This window comes from Monodon monoceros, unplaced genomic scaffold (genome assembly GCF_005190385.1).
Source record: "Monodon monoceros isolate NGI ecotype Baffin Bay Population unplaced genomic scaffold, NGI_Narwhal_1 Super_Scaffold_16, whole genome shotgun sequence".
Lineage (NCBI taxonomy): Eukaryota > Metazoa > Chordata > Mammalia > Artiodactyla > Monodontidae > Monodon > Monodon monoceros.
In genome coordinates this window covers 107,641,574-107,659,352 of record NW_021703772.1, presented here as the reverse complement: position 1 = coordinate 107,659,352, position 17,779 = coordinate 107,641,574, and the positions used below count along the sequence as shown (strand labels likewise).

Below are 17,779 nucleotides of genomic sequence, written 5' to 3'. Positions count from 1 at the left end.
GCAATATCATATGACATTTTTCTCTGTCTGACATTTCGCTCAGTATGACAATCTCTGGGTCCATCCATGTTGTTGCAAATGGCATTATTTCATTCTTTTTATGGCTGAGTAATATTCCATTGTATATATGTACCACATCTTCTTTATCCATTCCTCTCTTGAAAGCAACATTTAGGTTGCTTTCATGTCTTGGTTATTGTAAATAGTGCTGCAGTGAACGTTGGGGTGCATGTGTCTTTTTGAATTATGGTTTTCTCTGAATATATGCTCAGGAGTGGGATTGCTGGATGATATGGTAGCTCTTTTTTCAGTTTTTAAGGAACCTCCATACTATCCTCCATAGTGGCTGTACAAATATACATTCCCACCAACAGTGCAAGAGGGTTCCCTTTTCTCCACACCCTCTCCAGCATTTATTGTTTGTAGATTTTTTGATGATGGCCATTCTGACTGGTGTGAGGTGATATCCCATTGTAGTTTTGATTTGCATTTCTCTAGTAATTAGTGGTGTTGAGCATCTTTCCATGTGCCTCTCGGCCATCTGTAGATCTTCTTTGAAGAAATGTCTGTTTAGATCTTTTGCCCAGTTTTTGATTGGGTTATTTGGGTTTTTTTGATATTGAGCTGCATGAGCTGTTTGTATATTTTGGAGATTAATCCCTTGTTGGCTGATTTCATTTGCAAATATTTTCTCCCATTCTATGGGTTGTCTTTTCATTTTGCTTATGGTTTCCTTTGCTATGCAAAGGCTTTTAAGTTTAATTAGGTCCCGTTTGTTTATTTTTGTTTTCTATTTTCATTACTCTAGGAGGTGGATCCAAAAAGATTTGCTGCAATTTATGTCAGAAAGTGTTCTGCCTATGTTTTCCTCTAAGAGTTTTATAGTATCTGGTCTTACATTTAGATCTTTAATCCATTTTGAGTTTATTTTTGTGTATGTTGTTAGGTATTGTTCTAATTTCATTCCTTTACATGTAGCTGTCCAGTTTGCCCAGCACCACTTATTGAAGAGACTGTCTTTTCTCCATTGTATTTTCTTGCCTCCTTTGTCATACATTGGGTGACCATAGGTGCGTGGGTTTATCTCTGGACTTTCTATCCTGTTCCATTGATCTAGATTTCTGGTTTTGTGCCAGTAAATTACTGTTGGAGAGGAGCGAGTGACCAAAGGAACCATAACTAATTTAATGAGCCAGTCACAGTTTCACTGTAGCAGCCGTGCATATTTAGACAGGCATGGTTTAATCTTTGAGACAAGCATGTGCTACTGGCATGACCAACCAGGTATGTTATTTGTAGACTTTTTAGTGATGGCCATTCTGTGGTGTGAGGTGGTACCTCACTGTAGTTTTGATTTATATTTCTCTAATAATTAGTGATGTTGAGCATTATTCATGTGCCTATTGGCCATCTGTATGTCTTCTTTAGAGAAGTGTCTATTTAGGTCTTCTGCCAATTTTCTGATTGGGTTGTTTGTTTTTTTGTTATTGACGGACACAGGAATCCCTTTCCTCCACATCCTTGCCAGCATTTTTTACATTTTGTCTTCTTGATAAGCCATTCTGACCTGTGTGAGGTGATATCTCACTGAGGTTTTTGATTTGCATTTCCTTGATGATTAATGATGTTAAACATCTTTTCATGTATCCTTTGGCCATTTTTAGGTCTTCTTTGAAAAAAAGGCCTTTACAGTTCCTCTGCTCATTTTTAAATTGACATTTTTTTTGTATTGGGTTGTATATTTATATATTTTGGATATTAACCCCTTATCAGATATATGGTTTACAAATATTTTCTCCCATTCTGTAGGTTGCCTTTTCATTTTGTTGTTGTCCTTTTGCTGCACAGATTTTTACTTTGTTGTAGTCCCACTTACTTATTTTTGCCTTTGTTTCTTGTGCTTTTGGTGTCATATCCAAAATGTTGCCAAGACCAATGTCAAGGAGCTTTTCCTTGTTTTTTTTCTAAGAGTTATATGGTTTCATGTCTTTTATTTAAGTCTTTAATCCATTTTGAGTTAATTTTTGGGAGTGGTATAAGATAGGGGTTCAATTTCATTCTTCAGCATGTGGTTATCCAGTTTTCCCAACAAAATTTATTAACGAGACTAACCTTTCCCCATTGAGTATTCTTGTCAAGTATCAGTTCACAAAATATCTTCTTAATTATGAAAAGGTCAGATTAGTCATTCTTCCTCATCAAATCCTTCAGTAACATTAACCAGGTTTGGCAATTAGAGCTTAATCAAAAGCCATATGTTTAAGGCCATTATTTCTTTTCTCTCTCTCCTTTTTTTTGGCTGTGCCATGCGGCTTGCAGAATCTTAATTCCCCAACCAGGGATCGACCCTGTGCTCTGTGGAAGCGTGGAGTCCTAACCACCAGAAAGCCAGGGAATACCCAAGGCCATTATTTTTATTTCTTAGAATTTTCCTTAAAAGAATTCAAGATGTAGTTAGAGATTAATTGCCAGTGATACTCATTGCAGAGCTATTTACAATGGGATAACCTGGAACTATTCCAATGCCCCCAAATTAGGGTTTGACTAAATAATGATATTACCATACAACAGAAAATTAAGTAGTCCTTAAACATTCATTTTAGTGAGAGGTGAACAAAGCTTATGTTAGAAGGATATAAAATTATATGTCCAGGTGACATCTTCTTGGTATTAAAAATACCTACTCACAGGAAAAAAGCCTGAAAGAAAATAAACCAAAATATAGATAGCTAGGGGTAGTGTTATGTATGATTTAAATAAGCTTCACCATGCTTTTCTCTGTTTTCCGAGATTTTCACACAGCATGCATTACTTTAATCAGAGGGAAAATATAAAAATGCAAAAGTCAGTTTTAACGGTGTGGTTCCTCCATTACCTGAGGAAGTGAAATTCATTTCGAGCAGGGAACAAAGCTTCAATTTACTGAAGGCCATTTAGCTGAGAGCTGATCTCTACATTGCAAATTTTGTGGCTGAGTCTTGGTCTTCATTTTGCTCAGCTGATCAGCAGCATCTAACACAGTAGATCACTCCCTCCACCTTGAAATGAAATGAATGAAAGGACTTCCAGGATTCCCAATTTTCCTATCTCACTTACTGTTCTTCAACTGGTTGCCCAATTCTCCATCTTCCAGCCTCTTCACTGTGAAATGTTCCCAGACGTTCTCTTTACCTACATTCATTCCCTAGGTAACTTCAATCAGTTCTATAGATTCAATACCATAGATATAATGGCAATTCCCAAGCTTATATTTCTAGGTCCCTTGTTGGATGGAACTTCAGACTTCCATCCAACTGCCTGCTTGGCACTTCCTTTGATCGTGTAATAGGCTACTTCTGTGAATTGCATCCTTCCCCAAATTCATACATTGAAGCCTTAACCCTCAATGTGACTGTATTTGAAGACAGAGCTTGTGAGGGGGTGATAAAAGTTAAATGAGGTCATAAGGGTGGGGCCCTAATTTGACAAAGCTGGTGCCCTTATGTGAAGAAAAGACACCAGAGAGCTTGCCCTTCCCTCAGTCCCCATGTGAGGACATAGCAAGAAGGTGGCTGTCTGTGAGCCAGGAAGAAAGCAGGACCTTCAACTTGGACTTCCAGCCTCCAGAATTGTGAGAAAATAAGTTTCATTGTTCAAGTCACATAGTCTGTGGTGTTTTGTTATGGCACTCGGACAGGCTAATATAGCCACTCGTATTAAATACATCCAAAACCAGTGTTCGAATCCATACTTTCCGAGGAGAGGACGCTGCCGAGTTCTGGGAGCCGCCCACACAGATTGTTTCCTTCAGGTGTTTCGAGGTCTGGGGAAAGGTGCAGTGCAGCAGGGACCCATACTTCCTGGGAGGACAGTGCATATCTTGGCCAACGGTGAAATCGTGCAGGATGACGAACTCCACGTGAGGACCACTACGCAACCTTGCAGTAGCACCCCTTAACAGAGACTTTGAGTGGGGGTCCTGGCCCTCACCAGCAGCAGGCTGGGTGCTGTTCAGTCCCCCTTATTAAAAAAAAACCAAAAACCTGTACCTTCCCTGAGGTACATCATTTTTGCAATTGCTCAGATCAAAAACATTGCAGTTTTCCTTTATTCCTCTCTCTCACCTTCCATATCTAGTCAGCAAATCCTGTGCTATCTTCAAAATATATTCAGACTGGAACCACTGTTCATCACCTTTACCCCAACACCCTAATAAAGCCAGTTATTTCTCAACTGGAGCACTGCAATAGCTGCCCTTGACCTTGCAAAGTCCATCTTCAACACAGCAGCCAGTGCAGAGTGATCCTTTAATACGAAATCAGATTGTCATTTCTCTGCTCAAACCTCTCCAGTAGCTTCTCATTTCATAATAAAATCCAAAGTTTTTGCAATGACCTACACAGCTCTACATTAGTTGTTCTCAGAGTTGAGCATCACAGTCTTCTGGAGGGCAGGATGGTTGCGCCTGCCTGCAAAATTTTATGACTTAGATATTTTGCGTTTGTGCCTTTCCCATCAGTTTTAACTAGTTTCCATATAATGTCGATGCAGCCAGGGGACCCCATTTTGAGAATCACTGCTCTCTATGTCCTGGACCGTCTCCCATCTCTTATAGCCATACTGCTCCCCCTCTCAGCTCCCCTTAAACGCCAAACCTGTGTCGGCCGGCCCCTAGACCCACACTGCTCCTTCCTTGTATTTACATAGGACATCATCTCACTTTCATGACCTTTTTCTCAAATAACACCCCTTCAGCGAGATATTCCGGGACAGCACTGCCTGCCATTCTGGGCTCTGTTCTATTTCTTCCTTAGAGCGCTTAACACATTTGTTTACGACCCACGTCTCTCTGTTCCAAGATGCCAACGCCTTCGCTCTGTTCACTATCCTGCCCCCGGGGCTAAAACAACAGTGCCTGAACGATCGTTAACAGGTACTGAAAAAATACTTCACTGACTACGAGAAAAAATGGGGAGAAAGGGCCTGCACCCGGGTACAGTCAGCGGACCGCTCAGCTGCGGGTTCAACCGCCAACGCCTCGCCCGAGCGCCCAGAGGCGGGACTTCCTGTGCGGTGGCCTGAAGAACTTCCGGTGTGAACCGGAAGTTCCACAGAGAGCCGTCTCCGGGGTTCCTCGGCGGTACGGGTTGTTTGCTGCGGACGCCGACATGGGCAAAAGGGACCGGGCGGACCGCGGTGAGACGTGGCGTAGGCGCGTTTCGGGGCTGCCTGCACCTGCCGTCCCTATCATCCTGTGTGGTAGCTCCTCAGGGTTTCTCGGCGGCGGTCGACCCCAGAGTCGCTCGCCGTCGTCACATACTGTCCCGACAGGCCGCTGGGAGGGGGTGCGACCCCTGACCTCCGGGCAGCCCTGCCCCCTGGGCTGGGTGGGCAGCGTTTGAGGGAGAGGACGCCTGCGGCGCGCAGTGGCTCTGGGCTAGGGGTGCTTGGCGCTGGGGAAGTCCGGCTGCAGCCAGGTTCCCCCGACCTGCGGCTAGTCGGTGCTGGGGGAACGCAAGGCTCCTGCGGGGCTCACTTCTGTGTCCGTGTTCGTATCTGCAGAGAAGAAGAAGTCCAAGAAGCGGCACTACGAGGATGAGGAAGACGATGAAGACGACGCCCCTGGGAACGACTCTCAGGAAGCGGTTCCCTCGGCGGCCGGGAAGCAGGTGGATGAGTCCAGCACCAAAGTGGATGAGTACGGAGCCAAGGACTACAGGCTGCAGATGCCGCTGAAGGACGACCACACCTCCAGGCCCCTCTGGGTGGTAAGCACGCCTCAGCCGGGGCCGGGCCAAAGAGTGGGTGCGGCCCAAATAGGAACGCGGGATCGTGAGCTTTGCTTCAGAGCCCACTGGCAGCGAGCTTTCATTTTCATAGACAGTTTGAAACAGCCGAGATAGCAATGAGCATATGCTCGCACACATGTGCTGGCTAGACTTGGGCTTCCTTCCTCTCTAACCCCTCCTTTTGCTCCCCTTTCCCTCTCCAGTTCTGCCACATGTTTGGAAACAACTTTTATCTAAAGAATAAATGGCATTTATTATGTAACATTTTAATTCCCCATTAAAAAAAAACCTAATGAGACATATATTTGCTAGGCAACTTTTTTGCTCAACTTGAAGTAATTAATGTTCTCCATTCATTTGAAATCTAGCCAGAAGGATAGCCAGGAAGGTGGGCTTTTCCTGTGAAGAATCGTGAGAGGCAGCTACTGACTTTGGAAACCTTTTCTTCTATTCTCTCTACTCCTTGTATCCGATTAAAGTAGCAGGACCCACAGTTGGCTGAAGATGTGCTTACAAAAATATTCCTGGTGTTGGCTAGCTTTAGATCACTTTCTGGGCAGCTTATCCTTTCTAGATAGTGATGTGGGAAAGAGTCTAATCGTCTCTGCAACTCATTAGTTTCCTTGTCTGTTGTGTCCATTTGGTGTTTCTCAGGCTCCTGATGGCCACATCTTCTTAGAAGCCTTCTCTCCAGTTTACAAATATGCTCAAGACTTCCTGGTGGCTATTGCAGAGCCCGTGTGCCGACCAACCCACGTGCATGAGTACAAACTAACTGCCTACTCCCTGTACGCGGCTGTCAGCGTTGGGCTGCAAACTAGTGACATCACTGAGTACCTCAGGAAGCTCAGCAAGACGGGAGTCCCTGATGGAATTATTCAGTTTATTAAGGCAAGTGGGGGCTAAGGCTGGCTCTTTTGCCCTCCTTTGTAATGCAGTGATAGTGGGGACAGGTGCTGTACATTGTCAACTTGTAGCAGTCATGAAAATGCCATTCAGATCCAGTGTGGGGAGCATAGTAACCGATTACCCCAGATTACCTCTGGATACAGCATTGTGTTTTGCTGAGGGCAGACTTCCCATGAGCTGCTCTTAGCCAGTGGGTGCTAACACAGCAGGGTTACTAATTCAGGCCCATTCTGGCCTGGGTTATTTGGGAGTATAGCCCGAAGTGAATGGTGTTACGGACTGAATTGTGCCCCCTCCAGAATTTGTGTGTTGAGGACCTAACCCGTAATGTGACTGTATTTGGGGTAAGGATATAATTAGAGTTAAACGTGGTTATAAGAGTGGGGTCCTTATAAGAAAAGACACCAGAAGGCGTGTGTGCTCTCTTTCTCTCTTCATTTGTACAAGGAAGACGTAGTGTGAGCATAGAGCGAGAAGGTAGCCCCCTAGAAGCCAGGAAGAGAACATTCACTGGAAACGAAATGGCTGGCATCGTGATCCTGGACTTCTAGAAATAAGTTTCTGTTGTTAAACAACTCAGTCTGTGGTGTTCTATATGGTAACCTGAGCAAGTTAGTACAGATGATAAACTCCATCTAAGTTTGCATACCTGTACGAGACCGCTAGTCAACAACTTCCATGAGGAAAAGTCAAAAAGGACTTCAAAGTTTGAAGTGGATAGGGTTCTATGTGACGAGCACTTGAACCTGCTTGGGTTTGTTCTGAGAGAGAGTGAATACCATTAAAAAGAGCTGGACAGTGGCTTTCGTTGTCCTTGGCTGATCTACAGGGAATTAGATTCAGACCCCCAGATCTGAAGTGGCAGAAGATGAGTGCCACAGGCATCCAGTACAGTAATGAAGCCAATCTCAGAGAAGCTGGCAGGAGCCCTGGAGAGAGTTCTCCTTTCTTCTGATGTGAAAGGGTGCCCTGGGAAAAGGGCTTGCACCTTGTAGAATGAGCCTATTTCAGTACCCTGGCTGTTCTCAGTCTTGGTTGGGAGCTGCCTGTGGGAATGTGGGTGTTGGTTAGTGCAGTGGTGGATGCAGAAGGGCAGCAGTGGAGGCGGCAGCAGCCTGAGATCTGGATTGTGAATTTTCGTGGCTACTGTATAATGTCTCCTGCATTCCACCCTAAAGATTTTTGGGAACCTGGAAGGATTTTCTACCATCAAGAGGCTTACATCTAGTTGGGGAGATAGGAACATTGGTGAGGAGGCCAGAGGCTTCACATTTAATTTACGCAGCTCACAATTAGTGGACACATAACTACCAGCTTTGTGCTGGGATCTGTGGTAGTACTGGTACAATGAGATGAACTCCTGGGTTAGGATGGGGCTCTGGGAATGGAGAAGAAAGGGAAAGAGAAAATAAAAGAAAGATTCTAAGCAGCATTTTTTAGATTAAGGGATGTGCATCAGAATTAGCCAGGCAAGAGGAAGGTTTTGCCCTCAAAAAGTAGGAGCTAGTAGAAAAGCTCAATTTAGGCAGATCTACCCCCTTTAGGATCGCACATTGGATTTTCCTAAAGTAAAATGAACTCTTCACTTGTTTGATAGGTAGTAAGATGTGCCAGTAATGAACGAGTTCTCAGTGAGGTGCATATTGCTAATTTTGCCTGTATGGTGTTGTCACTTCTTGCAGTTGTGTACTGTCAGCTATGGGAAAGTCAAGCTGGTCCTGAAGCACAACAGGTAAGGGGTTCTGTGACAGGCCCATCCAAGGCACGTTCACCCTCTGCATATCAGGTGGCAAGGAGCTAACACTTGTGGACTGTCTGCTCTGCACTAACACCTACTCCCCCGAGTAAGGGGCTAAAAGGAAAAAGTGAAGTGATGTGGCCAAAACCGGAAATTCATTCACTGATCACTGTATTCCCCTGAACAGTGGAGCTGGGGTTCAGATCCCTGCTAGTTTGTCTTCACAGTGGGGCTTTGCCTGCGACCCTCGTGTGCTATGTCATGGCCAGTAGCTCATATCTCAGATTTGGCAAAGGGTTGGGGGAGGGTGAGCGTGGAGAGAGGCCTTAGGCCGCTATCTCCAGATCATCTTATGAGTGAGCAGTGGAACCTTCTGAAAATGGTGTACTGGTCAGTATGCACCTCCTTCCTGCCTTCTTACAGGTACTTCGTTGAAAGTTCTCACCCTGATGTCATCCAGCATCTTCTCCAGGATCCCATGATCCGGGAATGCCGCCTGAGGAACTCTGAGGGGGAGGCAACCGAGCTCATCACAGAGACTTTCACAAGCAAATCTGCTGTATGTGGCCTCCTGGGTCGCCCTTGGGGGTGGACGCATTTAGGATTTTAATTCTCTCAGGTGCTTTTAGGCCAGCATTTGCAGTCTAGTAGTCCTTGTTTTCTTGCAGCTTTGTTGCTCGGTAACAGTAGGGTTAAATGTTTTGTGCAAGTCCAGATCCTGCCTTTCTCTTTCAGATCGCTAAGAGTGCTGAAGGCAGCGGTGGGCCATCCACTTCCCGGGTGACAGATCCACAGGGTAAATCTGACATCCCCATGGACCTCTTTGACTTTTATGAGCAAATGGACAAGGACGAGGAGGAAGAAGAAGAGACACAGACAGTATCTTTTGAAGTCAAGCAGGTTAGTGAACGTACCCCTCCTGGTTGCTTCTCTAAGCCTGTGTCAGAAGCTGGTTCAGCCCTTCATGGACTGTTTGTAGCCTGTGTGAGAGGAAGGAATCCCCATCTGTCCCCAAATTTTGGTGTCTGTGCACTACAGCACCATTCTTCCTGATGGAGTTAGATCTGAGTGTCCTGTTTTTCAGGCTGGGGGGTCAGTGTTCACAAGTTCCTGGGGAGATGTGAGAAATAGTGCCTGGGGGGCATTTTTGGTGGCTGATTGGATTTAATTTTGTCCATGTCCTTAGTTTGGGGCCCTTAGTCTGTGCTTTAAGCTGGCTCTCATCAAGCAAGATCTGAAATTTAAAAGTCTAGCTAACCTTTTTTTTTTTTTTTTTTTCTTTAAATCATTAGGCTCCTTAGAATGTGTGCTGTTTGTGAGCACACTTTGGAGTTAACAGGATTATAAAACCTTCATGCTCACTTTCCAGGAAATGATTGAGGAACTCCAGAAACGTTGCATCCACCTGGAGTACCCTCTGTTAGCAGAATACGACTTCCGGAATGATTCTGTCAACCCTGACATCAACATTGACCTGAAACCCACAGCTGTCCTTAGACCTTATCAGGAGAAGAGCTTGCGGAAGATGTTTGGGAATGGGCGCGCACGTTCTGGGGTCATCGTCCTTCCTTGTGGTGAGTGATGCCTGAGTGAAGAAGATGGCTAGGCTGCTCTGTCCGGATCTGCCTTACGCTCTCCCTGAGGGCCTTCCTCTAAATCCCACCTGGTCAGGGAACAGCCAGTGTCACATGGCTCCCTGATTCATGACTTGACGAATACTTGCGTTCCTGCTGTGTGCAGGGCCCTGACCTCCACGCTGGGCATGTAATGGTGGATAGAACAACACTCCTGACCTCATGGAGCTCATTGTGGTGGGGTAGCTCAGACAGTGAACCAATCAGCTAAGCAGTGTATAAAGTCTTGGGCAGTGAGGAAGGATGGCGTTGTGGGAAAGGGCTAGTTTACATCCTGGGCTCAGAGTTCCTCACGCTCAGTCTTGTAAGTTGTGTGTATTTGGAGGCTCCCTAGCACAGAAACTTTGTTTGGTCCTGGACTTCTTATTACAGTGTGCACATCCAAGAAGGGGCTGTGGCAGCCCCCTTGGCGCCCATCTAACATCATTTGTCCTAAGTTGTGTCAGGTCTGGCCTAGGTTCTTGGCCAGAGGCCACAGTAGGCTCAGCTGGTGGCCTACCCCAAAGTCAAGAAGGCAGACTCTCTAGGGGAGAGCTAACACTTGTGGCACCTTCAGTTTTTTTTTTTTTTTTTAAAGCCTCATGGGTTATTTTGATGCACACCCCTGGTAAAGGAAGAATTGCTGTTTCAAGGAATAGCTTGATTTTTAATCTTGATCTTCATACAGTAGGTGGTAGTAAACTCAGAAGCCCCTGGAGTTTCACCTTCCTCTGTCTTTGCCAGTAGCAGCGTACGTACCGCATTCCCAAGTGCTCAGCCCAGTTTGTTGTGTCATCATAGAAGCCGTCTTTTACTGAGTCCCTCCGGAGGTAGTCTGGGTGTTGGGCACACTGTACCCCAGCAGCACTGCTGTCCCAGGGCCTTGGGTGACTTACCCCTCAGCTTTAGTTTTCCCATGTTTAAAATGGCAGTAATAGGAGTGTCTCTTACCTATGGTTTATTTTGACAAATGTTGTTTTTCAACATTTAAATGAGATGCACGTACAGTGCTTTAATAGGGCCCTGGTGCTTGTGTCTTTTAATTCTCACGTTTGTGTGTGAAGTGTGTGTGCCTCCTTTTTCTAAAGAAGGAAACAGGTTTGGAGCAGTAAGCACCTCAACAGTGTCAGCTGTAAGGATTATCACAAATAATTTTGGCCAGATTGGTGGGCTGAAAAGTCTTTCTGTCTGTCCCTGTCCCTCATTTCAACCCGGCCTTGGGTAGGATTGCCCTTTGGTTTCTCGTAGGTGCTGGGAAGTCCTTGGTTGGCGTGACAGCTGCGTGCACAGTCAGAAAACGCTGCCTGGTGCTGGGCAACTCAGCTGTGTCTGTGGAGCAGTGGAAAGCCCAGTTTAAGATGTGGTCCACCATCGACGACAGCCAGATCTGCCGCTTTACCTCCGACGCCAAGGACAAGCCCATAGGCTGCTCCATTGCCATCAGCACCTACTCCATGCTGGGCCACACCACCAAAAGGTCCTGGGAGGCCGAGCGGGTGATGGAGTGGCTCAAAACTCAGGAGTGGGGCCTCATGATCCTGGACGAAGTACACACCATACCAGGTAAGCAGGCTGAGAGCTGGGATGCCTACTCATCGTAGAGACAGATTGATTTCCATGAGCAGGGGTGGGTGGGTGGGGTGGGGCTTAGTGGTAGGCGGGTGTGCACACTGGCAGCTTCCTTAATCACTGGCCGGAGTAGTCATCTAGAAAGTGATATTTTCTCCCATCCTCCCTCTCAACTGTTGCACCTCAGCTTACCCTTAACCCATTTTTTTTTCTTTTCGGTCATGCAAAAACTAGACTGGGAGCACAAAAAAGTCCTTGCAATATTTGTTTTATTTGAGGACTAAAGTATTGTTCCTTAATATGTTATAGAAGTCCAAGGATTGCCGGCAGTCCTTTTAAACAGCCATATTGACATAATTTATAAACCGTAAAATCTACCCATCGTGAGTATACGATTCAGGATTTTTAGTAAAATGGAGTTGGTGTGACCATCACCATGACCCCGTTTTAGAACATCGTCCTCATACTCACTTACCATCGGTGTTTTCACCCTTAGCCGCAGGCAGTCACTGAACCGCTTTCTGTTTCTAGAGACATGCCTTTTCTGGAAATATATTCACAGAATCACATAATATGTATTTTCTTTTATCTGACTTCTTTCACTTCACACAGTGGTTTACCCACGTTGTAATACGTACCAATGCTGTGTTCCTTTTATTACTGAATAGCATTCCAGGCAAACCTTTCTTTTTTTTTTTTTAAAGAAGATGTTGGGGGTAGGAGTTAATTAATTAATTAATATTTTTGCTGTGTTGGGTCTTCGTTTCTGTGCGAGGGCTTCTCTAGTTGTGGCAAGCAGGGGCCACTCTTCATCGCGGTGCGCGGGCCTCTCACTATCACGCCCTCTCTTGTTGCGGAGCACAGGCTCCAGACGCGCAGGCTCAGTAGTTGTGGCTCACGGGCCTTGTTGATCCGTGGCATGTGGGATCCTCCCAGACCAGGACTCGAACCCGTGTCCCCTGCATTAGCAGGCAGATTCTCAACCACTGCGCCACCAGGGAAACCCAGGCAAACCTTTCTTGATAAAACAAGTTAATGGGTAGCCCTGATCAATTACGAAGTGTAAATTAGAGATTACTCTGAAGTAAATGAAATCAGAGGCATTTTCACATAGAGTATTCAAAACATTGTCAAAATGGCCTTTCTATCTGTTTTTTTCTGTGTAATGAGAGCTCCTCCAACACCTCTGGATGTCTGAAAACACCGAGAGAAGTTCACAGCAAGCCAGGTAGGGATGAGAGGGGTCTCTCGGGTAGAAGGAAGCAGTCCTGAGGTGGGGAAGTAGTACTTGCATGGCCTGACAATACTGTAGCCCTGCAGCTGGAGGGGAACGTGGAGGAGAGCGGTCAAAGCTGAGGCCGGAGAGGCTTTGGAGCCAATCCTGTAGGACCTGAAGGAGGTCTTTGGCTTGCACTCTGGGTGAGAAGCCATTTGAGGGATTTGAGCTGGGGGTGACATTATCTGATTTAAAGTTATAAAAATATCACCCTGGCTGCTGTGCTGAGAAGAGACTGCAGGAAGCAAGGGTGGAGAGCAGCTAGGTAGGTTAGCTGGTGGAATCCCAACATGAGGCTTGGACCAGTAAGAGTAAAGGTAAACTGATTCTGGTTATGTTGTGAAGGTTAAGTGGGCCGGTTAGATGTGGTTCTGAAAGAAAGAGGAATCAAGGATGACTGTCAGCTTTTGGCCTGAGCCGTCAGAAGGGTGGAGTGGGTTTTGGGATGGGGAAGACTCTAGAAGGTGCAGGTTTGGAGAGAGAAGATCAGGAGTTAGGCCGTAGACATGTTAATTTGATTGCTGTTCCAGTCAGGCAAAGGCAGAAATGTTAGAGAACGGGCAAAAGACATGAACAGATTTTCACTCAAGAGACTATACAGACGCCAGTAAGCACTTGAAAGATGTTCTGCAGCGTTAGTCCCCAGGGAAATGCAGGTTAAAGCCACGAAGAGATGCCACTACAGACCTATTAGAGTGGCTAAAATAAAAAATATTGACAGTACCAAGTACTGACAAGAGTGCAGATCAGCTGGAACTGTCATACGTGGCCAGAGGAAGTGCAAAATGTACAGTCACTCTGGGGAGGTTTGGCAGTTTATTAGAAAATTACCATATAGACCCAGCAGTCCCACTCTGGGCATCTATTCTAGAGAAATGAAAACTTAGGTTCACACAAAAACCTGTGCATGAATGTTTATAGAAGCAGCTCTGGTCGTAATCTCCGAAACCTAGAAAACAACGGAAATGACGGTCAGTGAGTGGCTGGATGGACAAGCTGGCCCCTCAACCGCTGGGACGCTCTGTGGAAAGGAGTCTCAGAGGCTTCGTGCTGAGTGAAATCAGCCAGTCCCAAGAGGTTACAGAGTGTGTGATGCCTTTGGTAGGACATTCTTGAAAAGACAAAACTGTAGTGACGGAGAACAGATGGGTGGGTGCCAGGGTGGGGCGGGGAGGGTATGACTGGACAGGGAGAGCACGAGGCAGCTTTTGGGGTCATGGATTGGTTCGTCTCCCGAGTATGATGGTGGTGGTGGCTACGCGAGTCTGCACACGTATGAACATGTGTAGAACCACTCTCACCCACCCACCCTCAGAAGAAGTGCAGTTTACTGTGTGATATTTAAAAACTAAACCAAGAGAAAAAAAAAACCTTTAAGGAGAGGGTTGGTATTGGGTCTGACTGGATTGGGAATTGGTGATCTAGAGAAACATTTTTTATAAACGACTTTGGAATTGCTTTATAGCAGTTTAGTTGAAGGCTGTGTTTGAAGCGTGGGGATGTTTGAGGCCTTCTGCCGGAGGATATATTTAGCATACGTTGGTGTTCCTCTTTAACTTGGGCCCCAGGTCTTAGAGGGTGGCAGCCAGGCTTGGGGTTGGTTATCTGGTGATGAGGATATAGAGGTGTACCCCACACAGTTCACTAAGTGTGTCTGTCTCTCCTCTGGTTCATTGGAGCAGTTTGCCTCTGTTTAGGTAGAAGAGTGAAACCAAACTGCTCTAAAGGATTTTGCATTCAGGCCTTATAAGCCCTATGGCCATGCTCACTGGGCCAGAGAGCAGATGTTAAATAGGGAATTCTAGCAAATCAGAGTAAGATTCTGCCATAAACATTTACCACTTGGACTAGGTAGGATGGTAAATCTTTGAGATTTATCCCAGAAGATAAAGATTGTTGTGTTCTTTCATAGATCTTCCAAAAGGAGGCCTATTAAGTCATTATATTAATAAGAAATTCTTATTACAGTACTTGCATATATTAGGTGTTTCCTGCATGCAAGGCACTGTGCCACTTTCATTATTTTAACAAGTATTTATTGAGAACCCATTAAGTACCAGGCACTCTGCTTGGCACCGGAGACAAAGTGGGAGAGACAGTCAGAGAATCACACAAATAAATGTCAAATGGCAACCGCGACATAATGTCCGGTGAAGCAAGCCGCACATGCAAAGTACGTACTGTGATTCCATTTACATGAACTTCAGACCGGAGGCAGACCTCCTCTCTGATGACTGAAGTTGGATCGGGGTTCCCTTGAGGGAGAGTGCTGGTGTTGACCAGAGGGGTCAGAGGCGAGACTTCTGGGTGCTGAGAACACTCCCATCATCTGGGTGGTTCCACAGGTATGTACCTGTGTAAAAATTCATGGAGCCATGCGCATCGTTGTATGTGAGTTCTTCCCCCGTGACAGCTGTTACGGCTGTGAGAGAACGTAGCAGTGGGACGTGACTCGTTTGCAGGGCCGATGCCTCGGGGAAGGCTTGTTTCTGGCTGCAGAGTGTCCAGGCAGGGTCCCCGCGTTGTGCTCCCCTCGGGTTGATGCAGTCCCCGGGCCGCCCCAACGCTGCCTCCCTGGAGCCCACAGTAGCTTGGGGTTTCCACTGCCTTGGCTGCCATGTCCTTCTGACGTGGGGAACCTGGTCTGGGGTCCTTGGCTGCCCTTTTTTGGAGCCGGCACAGCCCTTGGACATAAGCCTGACCCTGGTTTTTTGTTTGTTTGTTTTCCAGGGGTGTGTGCAAGCTGTGTTAGGCTTCAGTGTGTGAAACTGTGAGACCTGGGCACTTACTGGGGTTAGACAGCCCTTTGTTATTTTACTGTTCTTATGTTTTTGGTTTGTATTTTGGTGACGTCTGCCCTTCTTTCCCTCGGATTGTTAGGTCTATTTCTTTTTTTTTTTTTTTAATCCGGCCGTGCCACGGTGGCTTGTGGATCTCAGTTCCCTGACCAGGGATTGAACCCCGGCCCTTGGCCGTGAAAGCATGGAGTCCTTACCACTGGACAGCCAGGGGAATTCCCAGGTCTATTTCTGAAGTATCACTAACCTTGCCTTTAATTGGATATAAGATAAGCATGACTTCAACATTTTTACCTTTCTTCATAGTGTTAAGAGTTTTTAAAAGGTGAGCCTGTGGAAACCTATAAATTGAGTTTTTAAAAATGAATATCTTGTACCCTTTTAGTGTTTATTTAATTTAATTTGATACCTCAGAAAGAATGATAACATTCAAGCGAAAGGAAGGCAAAGGACGTTGCTGGTTGACCAGAATGAATGTAATTGGAAGAGTGTAGAGAGGGATGTTTCCTAAGGTGGGAGAGGTGCCTGGGGTTTCATCTCTCCCTTGTTTCTTCCCGGTTTCTGGGAGGGTGGTGGGAAGCGGAGCTCCTTTCATTCCTCTGGTCCTCCAGATACCCCACCATCTTCCCGGTAACTGAGGTACAGGCCTCAGGGTGAACCAATTCCTTGCATGATTCAGAGCTCAGTGGCATTTTAAGTGTAGGTCATGTTTCAGATTGCCGTTTGTGCTCTTGATAGCCGAGCTGTTGTGAGGGGAGTGCTGGGGTTCCCTAGCTTAGGGCTTCCTCCAGGCCATCTCCCTCTCTTGTTCTTCTTTTCACCCTTCTTTTGGACAGGTCTAAAAGTGGAGATTAAGCATTCGCACCTAATCATTCTTGTCTAGAGCCAGGTTCCTGTGATCCAGAAGCCCGGGGGTCAGCCGTGCAGTGTCCCGGGCCAGTATTAGGTCGAGGCTGTCTTTGGTACTTTGAGCGTTTAAAAAAGTGACAGCGTGAATGCGCCGATTGTTTCCCCAGCCAAGATGTTCCGACGGGTGCTCACCATTGTGCAGGCCCACTGCAAACTGGGCTTGACCGCAACCCTCGTCCGGGAAGATGACAAAATTGTCGACTTAAATTTTCTGATTGGGCCCAAGCTCTATGAAGCCAACTGGATGGAGCTGCAGAACAACGGCTACATCGCCAAAGTCCAGTGCGCTGAGGTAGCTGTCCCCTTCCTGGCACGGTCCCTGGGGGAGGGAAATGGATCAGGTCGATTCCTCGTGGGCAGGTACACAGGTCAGGACCTGAGCAAAAGTGCTGCTGCCTCGTGCAGTACCCTCAGCCCCCCGTGGGGTGGGCAGTCTCCTGCGATTTCACAGATGTGTGAAGCAGAATCACTTGTCCACGGGCACACAGGAAGTGGTCAGGTCAGGAGGCTAATCCAGGCTGGCTTGGCGTTTCATCCTCTTTGGGAGTGAGCACCTCAGGGTACTCCTGCCCACCCTCACCCCGGAGGGATTCTTGCTGGTCCTGCGTGGGCAACCCACAGGCTACCCCCAGTACCAAAGCCTGTTGGTTTTGATGCCCCCAGAAGGCACATGTGACCTTGATTATTTTATTTCTAAGGACCCATTTTCCCTATATTCTGTGATGAATACCTGCACAGGTATGTGTTTAAAATACATGTTCAAAGAAAGGTAAGTCTTCTCAGAAGGAACAGCAACAGAAATCCTTTCTGGCACCTTAAAATGACTGTCACTCAGTGGCTAGAGTAGGGTGGGCTGTGTCCTCAGAGGGCAGACGTGGGCCTCTCGGGTGAAGGTGAGTGTGAGGAAGCTGTGCAGGTGGACTTGCTCTGTCGAGAAGCTTCCTTACCCTTTGGTTACATCTTCGTAATCAGCACCCACCTTACACAGCATTGTCAGAACTTTTGAGGCGCCTGTTCATCTCTAGTTGCATCTCCCCTCCCCCTGCCAGGGTAACCGCTGTCTTGGAGCTTAGGTTTGTCATCTTGCTTTTCTTTATTATTTTACTTCCTATGTATAATTCCCAAAACATTCATTGTTTAGCTTTGCCTTTTAAAAAATCTTTATGTATATGCAAATAGAATCAGGTTATATGTGTTCT

General features: G+C 46.3%; 1 protein-coding gene across 5 annotated transcripts in view; it reads left to right on the top strand.

The window, feature by feature from the left end:
• The first annotated feature begins 5,085 nt into the window (after positions 1-5,085).
• The window catches only part of ERCC3 (ERCC excision repair 3, TFIIH core complex helicase subunit), a 38,035-nt gene continuing 25,341 nt past the window's right edge, over positions 5,086-17,779 (top strand). For all 5 annotated transcript variants that reach the window (XR_003793960.1, XR_003793959.1, XM_029225397.1 and 2 more), the window contains exons 1-9: positions 5,086-5,175; positions 5,542-5,747; positions 6,423-6,659; positions 8,360-8,409; positions 8,839-8,974; positions 9,151-9,315; positions 9,785-9,989; positions 11,277-11,591; positions 16,688-16,872. Coding sequence is in view for 3 of the 5 variants with exons in the window: in XM_029225397.1 (XP_029081230.1) it covers positions 5,148-5,175; positions 5,542-5,747; positions 6,423-6,659; positions 8,360-8,409; positions 8,839-8,974; positions 9,151-9,315; positions 9,785-9,989; positions 11,277-11,591; positions 16,688-16,872 (1,527 nt within the window). In the remaining 2 variants the exon portion in view is untranslated. The remainder of the gene's footprint in view (positions 5,176-5,541; positions 5,748-6,422; positions 6,660-8,359; positions 8,410-8,838; positions 8,975-9,150; positions 9,316-9,784; positions 9,990-11,276; positions 11,592-16,687; positions 16,873-17,779) is intronic.